Source organism: Balaenoptera physalus, assembly GCF_965194825.1.
Source record: "Balaenoptera physalus genome assembly, chromosome: 8".
Lineage (NCBI taxonomy): Eukaryota > Metazoa > Chordata > Mammalia > Artiodactyla > Balaenopteridae > Balaenoptera > Balaenoptera physalus.
This window is the reverse complement of record NC_138887.1, coordinates 24,653,591-24,670,377: the sequence shown is the minus strand read 5'-3', so window position 1 is coordinate 24,670,377 and position 16,787 is coordinate 24,653,591. Positions and strand designations below refer to the sequence as shown.

The window sequence follows — 16,787 nt, the reverse complement described above, 5'->3', positions numbered from 1 at the left end:
TTTTTCTTGGTTATCTGGCTACTGAATAGCTGGCTTTTTTAGTTCTGTCAGAAACTAAAATACTAAAAATCAAAATGAAACATGGACTGAATTCTGATAAAAATTTAGTAGCATTCTGAAGTACTTGGGGTGGGGATTACAGCTGGAATGCTGTCCAATTTTTATAGTGAGATATTTTACCTGTTTGTGATTAACCAAATATTTTTTGAACTATTTCTTCCATAATATTCATTAAGTATTAGGTTGATATTTATCACATAAAAAGGCCATTGTTAGCTAATTGTCACAGAGAAGGTGAATTTGTTTTCTGTTGTTAGTTAATTTAAAATTCTTGAATTCATGTGCTAGAGCCAGTTCCATCTGTTTGTAAATTCTTACTTTCCATTCCATATCATACTCTGTTCACTATAACTTCTTGTTTTTCTTTTCTTTTAAAAATAATAAACTGATCTGTGATAACGTTATGAATGTCTGTTTTGTATGAATAAGTCTGTAATATTTGTCTTAAATTTACACATGGAAGAAAACCCTACTTTTAGGGAACTCTCCGCTATCACAGTTTTCTGAGGTTGAAAGTTATTGGCAAGGAGTTTTCTTTATTGGTTTTGTTTGACCTGGGACAGTGTTTTCAAGGGAAGGTAAATTGGTCAAACTTTAAACAGTTTAGCATTTATCTTGCCTGCCTAGTCTGTGGGAATGTGATTTTTCAACCCCTGGTTTAAGAGAAGAACCTTCATCAAACTATATTGGCATATATCTAAAATGACAGGCGGTGTAGAATAAATGTGATAAAAAATAAATGCTTGGAAAAATTTCTGGTATTCCTTATCTCATTAGAGTATACGTCCCTAATATTTTTAAATGATTTGAGGTCATCGCACCTCCCTTAGAAAAGGGCATTGATCATTAGTATGAATGGCACATGATGCTATTGGTCACGGTGGCATTAAAGGTTGCAGATATGCTTTCTCTGGAAGCAACTAGAAGTCTGAAAGAGTAGAATAACCCTCCTGTGAGAGAAGTAAACCAACACCTGTCCTGTAGGCTAAACATATTTCAGGGACTGTGAATTGAGCTGTGATATTTAAATTCATGCTGACATAAAGAGTGTTTTAGCAGGATTTTAATGAAGGGTATCTAAAATAAGAAGAAGCATTGTCAATACATTAATGGAGAAAAATAGCTATTTATAAAATGGGTAATACAAAATATACAAAATAATGTAGATATGATGTAAATTTCTATTAAAATACATATATGAGGAAAACGCCTCAAAATCCACAATGTTTAAATAGTATGATGGGTGAGACATTTTAATCTATGGATATTGTAAATGTCAAGTTCCAAAGGTTATATTATTATGGATGAAATATTAATGATCACATCATTTTGTATACTTTAAAATTAAATAAGAAAAGTATGTGGTCAACTTTGGACTGTTCTTTGGAAAAGGACAAGTAGAACAGTATATATTTTTTGAAATTTTTCTAACTATATTAAAATATTTGCTAAATAATCACCTGAAATTTGTCTGCAATTTTGGTTCATAAAAATATATCTGGTATTTAAAGATTAAAATTATTTTCTTTTAATGTAAACCTTTGAAATATATTAAGCATTCCAAAATGAATACTCGTTTATCACATTTAGAACCTTACATAATTATGTAAAGAAAATATTACCATTAATGTTTAATTCAAAGATTATGGAAAACAGAGGTATAGAAAATTTGACTTCTTGCTTTAACATTTGCTTGGGATTTAAAATAAAGCAATCACTAGTCATTGAAACAGATTTTTTAAATGATAAATATTCAAGTAAATGCATTTTATTAAGCCATAATCATTATTTTTAAATACCTTACACTTAAAATACCAAATAATACTGCCATAACTTTAAATGTGTAATTCCATACTCTGTGTGGCAAAAGACTTTTAAAAACAAAGATTTAAATAAAACTATTATTTATAAATGTGGATTTGTGAGACCATATTTTAAACATTCAGTTTTGCTGAAGTAATCACTAGCGTGGATTTGTCTGAGAGATATTTTCAAAATAGTTGTTTTAGTCTGTGAACTCAGATCACTTGTGGTTTTATGATTGATAAAAATGGAACACAGTAATTTTTGAGTTTAGTTAGTATATGAGAAAGGTGTTAAATTAATCCTAGTTATATTACAATTCAGGTGTAGTTTTTGTAGTTTTCTATTATCAATTAGGGCAGAACTATAATTAGAAAAAGGTATTCATTTACTTATGAATATAAACATTTATTTAGTTTGAGCTTTTGTGAACTGGGACAGTATTTTGCTTTTGTTTGTTTTTTTTTAAGGGAAGAACTTGCTGGAACGGTTAAATAATACATTGGCAACAATAGAGAGAGTCAAAAGGAAATACAGCAGGAGGTGCAATTCTCACCCTCTTGCACTCTTATATAGATAATGCTTTCACCTGAGTCCTTGGTAGGTAGGTGGACTTGGTTTCCACCTATATGGCTTGACTTTGAGCTGGGAAAACTTAGAAGAGTCTTAGAATTCTTGAAGTTTGAGAAGTAAATATGAGTTCAAAATTTGCCTTTCTCGAAGTAATTTTTATGACTAACCTGACGGTTGGATGCAATGGAGAAACCACAAATTTTTCATCCTGGGATAAGATGGCCAGTCTCGTTTCTCCTAGCCCCCAATAGGTGAGAATCCAACAGGCAGGCAACCTACTGCTGTAAACAGGAGCGAAGAGGGTAATGAGGACAATACTGAGAAAAGGCAGGGAGACTGACTTTCTAAAAGTTTTGCTTTCAACCTATTTTAAAGTATGACCAGTAAGAATGTGTAGGAAACAAGTTAAAATATGTAGGACAAAGAGGCAATTAGGGAGAATGGAAAGAGCGCTGGACTGTGGGTCAGAGGACCTGTGTTCCAGGCACAGATCTGGCATTTTCTGTTTTAGGTAAGTCCCTTAAAACTTTTGTGAGCCTTGTTTTCCTCACTGCAAGGCTCAAATGATTCCTTATATGTTAAAAATACTGAATAATCAAAGAATATGTAACTATAATATACTTAGCATCTCAGTCCTATCACAGGATTCACTTAATTCCCACCCCAACAGCAACTTTCATTGCCTTCCAAAATCTAACATTCTTCGTGTTAACTTTTATTATTTTTCAATCTCATTAGGTCTGCACCTGCATTCATAACTCTCTCTTCACTTTACTATAAACATAGCATACTAATTCATGTTTCTGTACCGTTTATGTTATTTTGCCCCTTTATAGTTTATCCACATCTTATCCATCCTTCAAGGTCTAAGTAAAATCCATTCTCTCCTAAAAGCCAAACACTAAGAACTTTCAGAATTGAATAAATTATCTACAAACTTGCTACTCCATGTGAGGTCCAAGGACCAGCAGCAGCATCGTCCTCTGGGAACTTGTTATTAATGCCTCAGTCCTCATTCACTGAATCAGAACTTGCCCTTTATTTAACAAGATCTCAAAGTAACTTTTATGCACATTAAAGTTTGGCGAAGCACTGATCTACCGCTCATGCTGGAAAGCAGTCATCTTATAGAATCACCTGTTTCATTTGTGTAGCTATGTTTCCTTAAGAAAATTAAAAATTCTAAAGTTTCAGGAGAAGTGTTTTTTAATAATGCCCCAACACAGTTTCCCAGACAATAATTTTATTCACTCTAATTAGAAAAGGATATACTCTTATAAACTGCATTTTCTAATTGAGACAAAATAGGTATATTCTGATTCCTGAGTACTATACAAGATTAGAAATTGTACATGTGGATATTTTATCCCCTTATTTGTGATCATAGGATTCTATTCTACTCTTTCATTCAATACAAAGGAGCAAACAACAATGATCAATGTTGCCTCATTTTCTGTGAACATATCAAACCTTGCATTCTTTTTAAAATGGGAACTAAGTTTGTAACCCCATTCAGATGGAAAGCTGAAATGTGATACTACATAACCGATGTGGAATTGACCTTGGCCAACCAGAGCACCTTTATCGGTATGCTCTTGGATCCCTCTCATTTATACTTCAGGAGCTTACTGACTGTTGTCTGGGGGATCTCAGTATCAAATGAGAGGAAGCTGAATTGGTCCCTTGTCTTAGTTCATAGATCAACCTACACGAAAAGAAGCAGATGGATCAGGCCAAATGGTTTCATGTTTTAGGGATTTAGTTATTAACGTCCTATTAGTTTATAAAAATCAAAGGTTCAAAAGTGACGATTCTAATAATATATCCCGAATTTCTACAAATACTCATTAGGCTAGATCCCGGTGGATAAAACTAAACACTGATATCTTTTCCCACTTCAGCTAATGTTAGACGATCAGTAATCACAAGATACAAATGATGTGTTTGGGGAAGTTTGCCGGATTTGTAGGAAAGCCAAGCAATGATTTATTCCACAGGATGCCTGCCGTGCCACAAATCAACCTGTCCACTTGAGAAGCCTTATTTTCAGCTAGTTGATGTGATTCAGAGTTTTCAGTGTGGTATAAGAGGCCAGCCAGAAGAGAACTATTAATTAACTTCACAGAGTCATCAGCAATATCCAGCATAATTAGATCAGCTTATACATTTTAAAAACAGCGAGTACAAGAAGTTCAATAGCAGGTCATGTTCTATGCTAAGCTAGATAAGTATGTAAGTCTGCTCAGTTATTCGATGTGGATACTCACTGATAGAAAGGAACCATGATTTTGTCCTGTAAAATATTCACATTCTTTAAATAGTACCAGATTACTATTTGAAGCTGGTCTCTCAGATCTATCTGGTCCTGATCTTGGCATTAACTGTAGAAGTATGATGTGTACTCATTTTAAATTGTGTATTTTCTGTGTATGTGTTGCAGGGTAGGTTGAGAGAAGAGCACTGTCATGTTTGACAGTATAGATACTGAGACCCCCGGCATTTTAGAACAACAAAGGGAAAATCCCCAAGGATTTTCAGTTTCTAGGTACCTTTTGGACAGTTATTAAAAAATTAGAAAGGCAGCATCTTGGCCCTATGGTAAATCTGTATGACACTAACTACAAAAATCCCATTTAAACTGTATGAAAAGTTCAGTAGGGAGTATTTTATGCCACTATTAATGGACATTACGCCCTAATTTAAAGTTAAAAGGGTACGTAAGTTTTTCTAAAAATATCCTTGCTAAACAGGTGATTTACTGTTCTTTGAATGGAACAGTGGTGTTCTTGATTTTGCTGTCAAAAGCAATTAACATGCCATGCTTTAATTTTATTAGTTGAATGCATGACCTGCAATGGGGAAAGTTATCGAGGCCCCATGGATCATACAGAATCAGGCAAGATTTGTCAGCGCTGGGATCATCAGACTCCACATCGGCATAAATTCTTGCCAGAAAGGTAAAATACCACCAAATCATGTGTCCAATGATTCTATTTACAAACTGTTATTTGCCCCATGGCAAATTACCATGGAAATTCTCTTGATATAATGTTTTCCTGACAGTCTTGGGGCACAGGGATTTACGATGAGGTATATGAGAGTGCTGGCTTCACCTCCAACTGGTCTTGGCTGACGAGGTTAAGAGTCCCTGAAATCAGGATGGTCCTGAACACAGGAACATCAGTGGCTGGAGAAGGAAAACACTAATAGAAGCTTCCTCTTTCCCTTCCGCAGCAGCAAAAAGAGAAAAGCTCATTCAATAATAACCACTTGGACAGGCCCAAGCCGGGGAGGGCGGCATTATTGTTAAATAAAAGTGAACGTGAATCTCCTCCTAGTGCCACACCTTCCATGACTTAGGTAAAGTGGGGTCAATGTGCGACACCATGACGCAGCTCATGCCCATAGAGAGGGAATGAAAGGCGGAGCAAACAATTCTTTTGCTGCTTTCTTGTGGTGGATTTTGAAGTTGCCCATCTGGAAAAGTCAGGCAACCAAGTCTACTTTTCTCCTCAGGAGTAGGTTTTGAGTTTAAATGGTTTACAAATTATGTGTATTTTGGCCCATTCATTTCACAGGAAACATTTTAGTTGAAAAAAATTTTTCCTTCTTTTTATTATAAAGACTAAAAATACAAATAACTACAGAAGAAGGTCTATCCCCACCTTTCTTCTGAAATTGCTGAAAGGTGTTTTTTCTTTCTTCTTTCTCTTTTTGTCTTGCTCTTCTAGATGAAATTAAAACTGCTTTGTTTTTAAGTGCATCTCTTGTCTTTTAAGTGAGAGCACAAGGAATATGGTAGCAATTAAAAACAACTCGCCAATTCAGGACGCTGTTCATTTAAAGGGAGGTGGGTATAGAGAAAGTGGTGTGATGGAGTCTGTCTCTAGCTCTGCTGGAGGTGAGGGCATGACCTAGAAAGACTCTAGCTCTAAAACTGAGCTATCATTAGTAACATAGCTATTGAAACCTAACTTTCAGTTTGAACTTTAAGTCTGCCCTAGAAGAGGACCTGTTTTCTTAATGAGCATTCTACACGAGGTCATGTTTATGTAATCTGTCCTTAATTGGGCTTTATGAGAAGGGGATTCAGTTTGGGACCTCAACCAGTGGACCGGTACCAAGTGGACCTAACTTATTAGCAAAGGGGATGGTACTCTAGCCTTAGTAGAATATGCACAGTAATAGATTCAGCAGTCAATGATTAGCAGTCCTTGTAAGGCGAAACATAGAAAATCTCTTCTTTCCTCAGCTAACAGTATCCGAGCTAAGTCAAAAGTTATTTTGTGAGCTGAGAGCTGGGTGGTGTTCCAGGCAGATTTACATGACACTTTTCTTGGTGTGGTTTGCAGATATCCCGACAAGGGCTTTGATGATAATTATTGCCGCAATCCTGATGGCAAGCCGAGGCCATGGTGCTATACTCTTGACCCTGACACCCCCTGGGAGTACTGTGCAATTAAAATGTGCGGTAAGTTAGGGTCAAATTTATTGCTTCCTTTTCCTCTCACAGACTGGATCTAAGCAGGCGATTATTAGTGAGACAGGTTAACAACTATTTTACTTGATACTTTAACGTGTATAGGTTTTAACATTTTTAGAATGTGTTACATAATCCTACCCAATCTTTTGCATTTCAGAGAGCCATTATTTTGAAAGAGATACACACACAAGTGCACACGTACACACAAAACATTTATACTTATGGCAAAGACCTAAACATTCTCATGTTACCAAGAAAAAGGGAAAACAATCTACAGAGGGAGGAAAAAGATCAGGGATTATGTGCAGTATCATAATGTCATTAGGGCCATAAGAGCTAGGACCTCAGATTCTTACCTTCCAATCCTGTATCCTTTCCCTACCTATCCTCCCAGACATAACATGAGCTGTCAACTGACTATGCACATCTTCTGGTGAATGACAGAGGCTGCAATGTAGAAAACTAAGTCTAACAGAAGATTCTCACAGACATCTTTAATCTCTAGTAGCTGATCCTCACCTCTCTGGCCTCCTTATACACAGCCTGCATTCTCTTTCAACCTGTTTTTTAGCAGTCCTACTATCCTTCTATATACTGGCCTTTACCCAACTTTCCTGAGTTTATGATAAAAGCTTCTTTTCTTACTTGCTTTGTGATATCCCTTTGAATCTGTACACTTGGTCCTCTCCTCCACAGTTAACTCACACATTTTTATTCTTCTCTGAAATAATCCTGGATAATAATTAGGTGTAAACATGCTTTTATTTTTATGTGTACAGTCTTATTTTTTCAACTGTATCCTAAAATGCTTTCAAATCAGAATTGCATAAATTTAGTAAGGTGGAATCATGTTATAAATTGGCTGGCTAATATAAAGATATGTATATCTAGAGAGAAAAATGTAAAGACATACAATCAGGTACCAGCACCCAGAATGATAAATATACAATTATGAGGCTATGGATAGGGATTTGCATATTTCCCTAGATTGGCATGATGAGGCTATTTCTTTGAACAGACTTATTCAGTATTATCTACACTATGATACTGCCAAGGTAAATATCTCTCCACTTAGACCTGCTAATAAAAGGAAATGTTTTGGACGACTCAAATAAAACCCACAGAAAGGAGATGTGTCTGGCATATGTGAAATAACTGCAGAATCTGGAAGGCTCTCAATGTGAACACAGTGTTCCAAGGAAATTGAACCATCTGTTTGGTCCTTAAAATAAGGGATGACTCTTGTGACAGTGTTTCTCTGTATAGATTGGTTAGTTCAACTCAATGAGTTTTAAAATCTTGTTAATCTGTCAGTAATTCTAGACCAGCTAGGTACAATAAACCAATAGTTTCCCTTCCATTTTTCTTTTTGTGTGTGTTTTAGGCACTCATAAATCGTCTCTGGAATAAGACCAGTATAAACAGACACACACACACACACTCACATGCATATTCACTGGCACATTCACCTTTCAACTGGCATGCATAAGACTGGCTATTTTTAAAAGACATTGGGAGAGGAAAAAAATAGACTGAATATGACACTTCTAACTATTAGATAAATTTCTTTTTCTTTTCTGTCTACAGTTAGCTATTTATACAACTAACGTGCAACAATTCTGATGGCTTTTTTAAACAGAGGGTGATGTTTATAGGATGCTAATTCTAAGAAAATGGTGGTAGAATTTGTGACCCAAACCTATATACAGTATATAGTATATACAACCTATATAGTATATACAACCTATATAGTATTAATATATACAACCTATATACAGTATGTAGTATATACAACATGATGATTAGGGGCTGCTGACCCTCCTGGGTTCCTCTGTATCCGTGAGTTCAACCAACCTTGGGATCATGTAGTACTATAGCATTTACTCTAGAAAAAAACCAGCGTGTAAGTGAACCCATGCAGTTCAAACCCATGCTGTTAAAGGGTCAATTGTAGTTAAGATAAAAATATTTTCAGCTTTGGGAATATTTTTAAAATATTTTATTACAGGACAGATTTTAGTTTGTAAACTTATATATAGAGGCTATATTTTTATTAAAATTAATGAAATAAAGTGACATTCAGGAATTTTGGAAAGCATAAGAGAGAATGTCTTCCAGATATTTTGGCTTATACATATAGTAAAGGCTACAATGCAAAACTAAGGAATTTGGTGATGGTTTCAATTGTGTATTAATTTTCTATTGCTGCATAACAAATTATCAAAAACTTGGTAGCTTAAAATAACACATATTTCTTATCTCATGGTTTCTGTGGGTCAGGAGTCAAGGCATGAGTCAGGTGTGTCCTCTGCTTAGGATCTTACAAGGCCACAGTCCTGGTGCCCACCAGACCTATTGTCTCATCTAAGACTTGGTGTCCCATTCCAATATTCCAATTCAGTTTCTTGTGGTTGTAGTGCTGAGATCCTCAACTCCTGGAGACTGCCTGATGTTTCCTACCACATGACCCTCTCCACAATATGGCAGTTTACTTCTTCAAGGCCAACAGGATAGCTTTCTGTTACTTTCAACCTCTGACCTCTGCACCCTCTTCCATTTATTTATTAAGAACTTTTTTCAAAGGTATTAAAATTTTATAAGCCAACTTTACCCAAGATTCTGCACTGGGGATGAATGTCAAAAGGACTTGTTCAGAAATCATATCCTTTAGAACTTCCATATAATTTCTTTCCCCTTAACACAGAGTTGTGAAAGGTAAAAATAACAGTGTTTTGTTTTCCTGGGAAAATAGTACATCTTTATTTGGGAAAATGATTGAAAAATAACTGGTCAGTTTTTGCCTCCACACTGTGATTCGATGCAGAAGGCTCTGCACCTGCTTTTAAAGAGCTCACCTGATTAGGTCAGGCCCACCTAAGGAAGTCTTCCTTTGATTAATTTCAGGTCAACTGACTGGGAACTTTAACTACATCTACAAAATCTCTTCACTTTTGTTGTACAACATAAGCTAATTACAGGAGTGGCTCTCCCATTATATTCACAACTTCTACCTGCACTCAAGGGGAGGGGGTTACAGAGTGTACATCAGTGGATAGGAATCTTAGGGGTGTATTAGAATTCTGTATACCACACACATATTTACCTGCACTAGTTGTAACAGAATATTGATTGTCACTTTTTATTTGTATCATTTGATTCCTCGGTGAGCTTTCTGGTTTTCTCTCAGTCCCAATTGCTTGAATTCATTCTGAGTTTTCAATATGGTTGAAGAAAAGAATAGAGTTTATGAGTGTGTCACTTGTCTTCTCTAAAGTTGAAGGGGAATTTTAAAACTCTTTTTTTATTATATAATAACTGTATAAGAAGGTTGTAATTGCTACCATTTATTTAACATCTACAGAAAGGTGCTTTCCATCTACTGTCAATAATCCTCATTTCAATTCTACAGAATGACTGTGATTAGGTAGGCCAGTGAGAAAGGTGTGCAAAGACATGATGGGTAAAGCAGCACGGCAATATTCAAGACATGGTAATTAGGTTGATATGAGTTGGGATGGGGTAAAGACAGAGAAATGGAAGAAGATAAGAAAAATAAGATTGATGTGAGGCAGATGAAGTAGGATCCAAGAGTAGCCCATCCAGTTGCCATGAGAAACACTGAAAAATTAAGCAGAGAGAGTGGTCTTATCTGATTTGTCATCTAGAACAGTAGCTTCCAAATCGGTGTCTATGAAACCCAGGGGAAAACAAAGACTGTCCTAGGGGTTTATGGGCATGGATAGGTTAAAGGGCTCAAATTCCAGCTCCTAGTTTTCTATATGAATTCTTTCCCAAAGTCTTCTGCTTGAGATGCATGTGTTCCCAAGGAGTCAGTCAAGTTCAACTTCCTCCCTGCCCATTGACAACTGCCCTTTGCTACTTTATTGAAAAAAGGCAAACTGCTAATCCTTCCTGAATATTAATGTGGTGTACTGTCCTGGGGTGTAAAAACCTTGGGGACACTAAACAAAGAGACCTTTGAAAATACTATATATTATTGTTGTTTATCATTTATGTTCTGCTAATAATTGTATAACTCTATCCATAACATGTGTACATATATATGTATATTTGTGTGTTTGTGGCTGTGCATGTGTTTAGTATAGTGTGCATTTATCTCTTAGAATTTTGAGGTCACAAGAAATTAAAAGAAAATTAAGTATATAAAAATCTTTCAGGAAAGTATGATAGGTGAGGAATAAAAGACTCTCCAACATAAAATAAAATACATTACACTAAAATAACAGTCTGTGGGTAAAGTGGAATGGAAAAATGATTCAAGGAGAAAAAGAACTTGATAATGTACATTTTATCCAGAAAAAGGTATAGGTATCAAATCACTGTGGTATTTAGAGTCCATTAAATCCATTATAGAAGAGTGATATAAAAATTTTCAATTTAAAACTATCGATAGTTAAAACATGCTAGAAATCACATCTTTTGCAGCTATTTAAACTTAGCATAAAAAATGTAAATGTCAACTTAAAAACAAGAGAGGGAATATAAATATTTTTTCAAAATTATTTTAGTAACAGGAGCAAAAACAAAAACAAATTAAAAAAACCAACAACATTTGAAGACTACTGATCCAGAAGAATTACTATGTATTCTGGGTAATTAGCATGGAGAGGGCTGAGCAAGGAGGCAGGTGTATCTGAGAAGAGTTGATTTTAACAGGCAAGTAAGAAATAAAGAGAATGGGAACTAAGGCAGTAAGCAGTGCCAATAACAATGTGAAGGAGGATGTGAGCAATATTAAAGAGTTAGAACGTCCCATATATAATGATGAATTGGATAATGTGGGAAATGAGATAGGGAAAAGGTAAAGTCTAATATTCTTCCTAAGTTATTGGGTAGATGATACATATTTAACGAGGTATAATTTGAGGAGAAAGATAATAAGTTTGGTTCTGCTTATATTGAGACGCAGGTGCTTCATATCTGTGCTCAAAGTACATCTAAGTTCAGTCTTCCCTGAAGGTCATGCAGAGTCATAAGTGAATAGTGATAGCAGAAGCCTTGGACATAGTAGCAATCCCAGGAAGCATAGAGAGAGCATAAAGAGGAGTTTTTGCCCCTTTTCTATAGAATTCATTAAATAAATATTTGTTGAGTAGCTCTTATACGTCACATGCTTTCCTAGTTGTTGGGAACTTTCCTAGAAGTGAACAAAACAGACCAAGATCTATGATAAAATTAAAATTTCAGAATTTTAGCATGAACTAGTAAAGTAAAAGCTGACATTGCCTTGACACTGGGCTATTTACACCAGATCCAAGGTGTTGAATACTGCTCTCAATTCCTTTTATTTGTTAAAAAGCTGAATGAACTACAAATTTATTGTAGTGTCACTTTGCTTCCAACTTTCAGTCTTACAATTAGTGTAGCACTGAAAGTGAAGGATGAACATTGCTCATCACCTGACAAATGTGTAGCAGGGTATTCTGGGACAGGCCTTCTCAGTCCTCCTTCACACCATGTTCTTCAGAAGGTGACATCTACCTAAATGGCAGCAGCCCACACATATTCTGGCTGTGTAACTTTTAACAGACTTCCAAGAATATGAAATTTTAAGACACTGCAAACATATAGCAAGATGGGAAGTCCCATGCAGTGCTTAAATGAAGTACTGATTTTTTTATGGTTTTCCCCTATAATAATAACTTTGTATTCTGAATAAGAGTTTGTTCTGTACATTAGTTCACTGCTTTTCAGAGAGAAATAATATTTGTTGTGCTTTTCTGAAGTGAACTTTAGTAGCTCTTTGGCAACTGAAAAGCTAACTTGTGGTTAATGCCCCTTATCTTGTGGTTGATGTCCCTTAGCTATCCCATTGAGTATTTAAATCAGTTGGACTGAAGGTATCTTTACACATTATTGAGAACCCCAAATTGTCCGCGTGGGTTACATGAATCTACTGTATTGGAAATTAAAACATAACTTAAAAAACATTTAATTCATTAAAAATAATAAGCTCATTGAATGTTAATAAATATAACATTTTAAAAGAAAAATATTTTTTTCAGAAAAATAGGAAGGACAATGACATTGTTTTAGATTCTTTGTAAATTTCTTTAATGTTACCTTAATTAGAAGACGATAGCTGAGTGTCTCATATTTGCTTCTGCATTCAGTCTTTTGGGATATCATACATCAAGTGCAACTGGAAATTCCACTGTAAAAAGGACAAGTGACATCTTAGCATTGTTATGAAAACAGTTTTGACCTCCTAGATCCCTGAAAAGATCTCTGGAACTCCAGGTATCCCTCTGAGAACAACCTTCTTGCTACATGTCATACGTGTAAGGCTGATGTCCCATTAAAATACACCTACTAGGATATACCTGTTGGCTGTTCCAATTGTTCCCCACCTGTTACCACCAGCAACTTGCCTGGTTGGAGACTTTTATCGTGTATTATCTTTTTCTCTGATTTTCTTCATTTATCCTATAGGATGGTCTAATCTGCTTTTTTTAAGCTCTCTTTTGCATGATTGGTACCACCATTTACACAGTTTAAAATCCAAAAGCCTAGAATAATCCTAAACATGCTCTTTCCTTCACTCCTCACATTTGATCCATCATTAAGTCCTGTCAATTTTATTTTCTATGTATGTATCAAATCTCCATTTCACTTCATCACTGTCTCCTTTATCCAAGACAGCATTATTTTTCATCTTGAATATTTGGGTGGCCTTCTGAGTGGAGCTATATCCACATTCACTAGCTTTCCCCTCCAATCCCTTCTCCACACTGCAAACAGGATGACATTTTAAAAAAATCTGAATATATCATTCCCTATGCCTAGCATACCACACACATACACAATAGTTTAAAACTCTTCAATCATTTCCTTTGATCTTAGGACACAGACAAAACAAGACCATCCTTTACTCCTCCACCCCTATCTTTAGCCTCATATACATTTCTCTCCATGCTCTCTGTTCCAGCCAGAATAGTTTTCTCCCTATACCTCATATTTTCCATATTCTCATTATAGTTCCTTCACCCCTGCCATCTCCTCTCCCCTGAAAAATTTTCTCTTCCTTCCTCACCTAGTTGACAGCTACCCATTGTTCAAATTTCAAGTCAGTTATCATTTCTTCATTTGACTTCCCTGACTGGGTCAAATTCCTTATTGTATATTTATAGCAACATAAATCTCTCCTTCCATGTACTTCTCAGAATTTGGTTTTTACATTTATTTTTGAAGTTATTTGGTTAATAGCTGTCTCTATCAAAATTTGTAAGTTCCAACAGGATAAGGACCAGGTCGTTTTTGTATTCCACAGAGATACCACATTGCCTTGCACGCGACAGGAGTTCAACAAATCTGTTGAATGAATGACGGTTACCTTCCTGCTCAGTGGTAGTTTTCATTTTCTTTTAGTGTCTCCTGGAATTTCTTCTATGCTTCTTGATTTTCATATGAAAACTTGGCTTTTCCCAAACATTGCCAACCAGGAAGATTTGCTTCATACCTTCTTCCCATCACCTCAACTCATTGTCAGTTTTCATGCTTCCATGAGCTAGTTTTGTTCCTTCGTTGCTTGATGTCTTGATGGCTTTTCCTTCAACAAAATAAACAAATCTTGTCATATTTTACCTTATTTTTCACTTCCTCTTTCTTTTCCTTCTTATTTTTTAAACTTCTAGATATGTAAGTGTCCACATCCATTTTATATTTTTAAGAGCTTTACTGAGGTAAAATTGATATTTAAAAACATCGCATATTTAATGTACACAGTTTGATAGGTTTGAACATACGCATACACCCATGAATCCATCTCCACGATCAAAGATAATAACCATATTCATCACCTGCAAACGTTTCCTCCTGCCCCCTTTTGCCTTTGTGTGTGTGTGTGGTAAGAATACAACTCTCTTAACAACTGTTTAGTATACAACACAGTATTGCTAACTATAGGTACTATGTACAACATAGTATAGTAGATCTACTATACATAGTAGATCTCTAAAACTTATTCATCTTGCATAACTGAAACTTTATTACCTGTTGAACAACTCTCCACTGCAGAAGTGTGGCCGAGGCAGATCTTTAATAGTTAAGATTTCTATCAAAATTATCATTGTGGACTGAATTGTGCTCCCCACCACCCACAATTCATATGTTAAATTCTAAGCCCTGAATGCATTTGGAGATAGGGCTTTTAGGAGATAATAAAGGATAATGAAGTATAATGGCGGGATCCTAATCCAATGGGATTTGTGGTCTTATAAGTAGAGGATGAGAGTGATCTCTCTCTCTCCCTACCATATGAGGACATAGCAAAAAGGTATGTCTATACCTTCATCTACAAGCCAGGAAGAGAACTCTCACCAGGAACCATTGGCTGCCACCTTAATCTTGGACTTTACAGCTGCCAGAATTATGAGAAAATATATTACTGTTGTTTAAGTCACCCAGTCTTATTTTGTTACGGTAGCTTAAGAAGATATGTTGCCATTAGTACTACGTAAAAAGAATCCTTCCTCCTACTAACTAATGTACGCTGGCATCATTTTAAAGTAATATGTAACCTTTTAAACTTCAGTGTCTCTGTGTGTTGGGAAAATAATTTTAGCAAATTATTTTCTTTCTTAAAGAAAGCTGATTATTTCTCTAAATTTTATTAATTCATCCAAGGCCAGAACAGAGATTCATAGAAATATAATCCTCTTATTGTATTCTGTGTCAGGAAAAAACAGTGCTATCAATATCCTTTCTCAAGGGAAAGATCTTGTATTGGAGGTCTTTTCCAAGTCATCTTCTAAGGAGTAAGAGTATAGGATTGAAGACCTTTCATGAAAGTCTTGTCTTTTGAGTATTTTATACCAGAAAAGTCTTGGATAAAGTCCAGAGAAAAGTTTCAGACAGGAATCCCAGGTCCACATGGAAAGAAAACGTGCAAGCAATTTGAGGTTTGTGCTTTGGAGGTCTTTATACTATTTTCCCACGTCAAGTTTAAAACAAGAAGCTCTTTAAATTTACATTGAGCCTGATCCTGCCCTTTGCGGCCCAAAGAGCACAAGTCTGTTGACGGGAGAGTAGCTTTACACACTGTTCTAAATATCCAGGGACCATCATAAAGTAAATCCTATATTTCAATTGCTCTTCAGTAGCTGGGAATAAGAAGTGGGTTGGGTTGAATTATTCCAAGAATAATCAGGTATTTGTCCAATGGCCTATGAAGCAACTTGTTCTTAACTACAGGCAAAAGAATAGTAATAGCTTGTCACCACTAAGAAATCCAGGGGTTTTGGAGGGTTAAGGGGACAGTAAACGTAAGGGTTTACTTATTGTCCATGTAAAGCTTATGGATCCCTAGGTGTGGTTTTCTGTAATATACATTTGCACCACATTCTCCAGTTGCCATTCACGGACCTCTGTCAGGGCCTTGTGGCCTCTCTGCAAGGATTTGGCTAGTGTTTCACAGAGAAAAAGGTTCGATTTATTATATGTTGTCTTGTTGTGTTGATCTCTTTCTGTTGGGGGGCGAGAGGGTTTTCCCAACAATTACATAACACTTAATGTTCATTCTCTCAACAAATCTATTCAAACCTTAAAGTTCTCTACCAAATAGTAGAGCAATCAGATCATAGCAGGTCCACACCAGCAAAGTGAAATTAATGTTCCAAGAGGCAACCACTATATTTGATCATGTTCTAACAAACAGGACAGTGGAAAATGTCAATAGCAAATGTTGTTTTCCTTAAAGCATTTCCAAATAGAAAACTTTGTGTCAGTCATGAAAGAAAAACATTCCTTCACTCATAGGCCACTGAGGATCATATAAATATCTTTGCATCTGCTTCCAAAGGGTGACCACCACTGACACCCCTGGCAAAATGTTTTATTTGTGAGGAAC

General features: G+C 35.8%; 1 protein-coding gene across 2 annotated transcripts in view; it reads left to right on the top strand.

Moving 5' to 3' along the window:
* The window catches only part of HGF (hepatocyte growth factor), a 104,574-nt gene that overhangs the window by 46,260 nt on the left and 41,527 nt on the right, over positions 1-16,787 (top strand). For both annotated transcript variants that reach the window (XM_082473499.1, XM_082473498.1), the window contains exons 7-8: positions 5,273-5,393; positions 6,789-6,907. In XM_082473499.1, the coding sequence (XP_082329625.1) occupies positions 5,273-5,393; positions 6,789-6,907 (240 nt within the window). The remainder of the gene's footprint in view (positions 1-5,272; positions 5,394-6,788; positions 6,908-16,787) is intronic.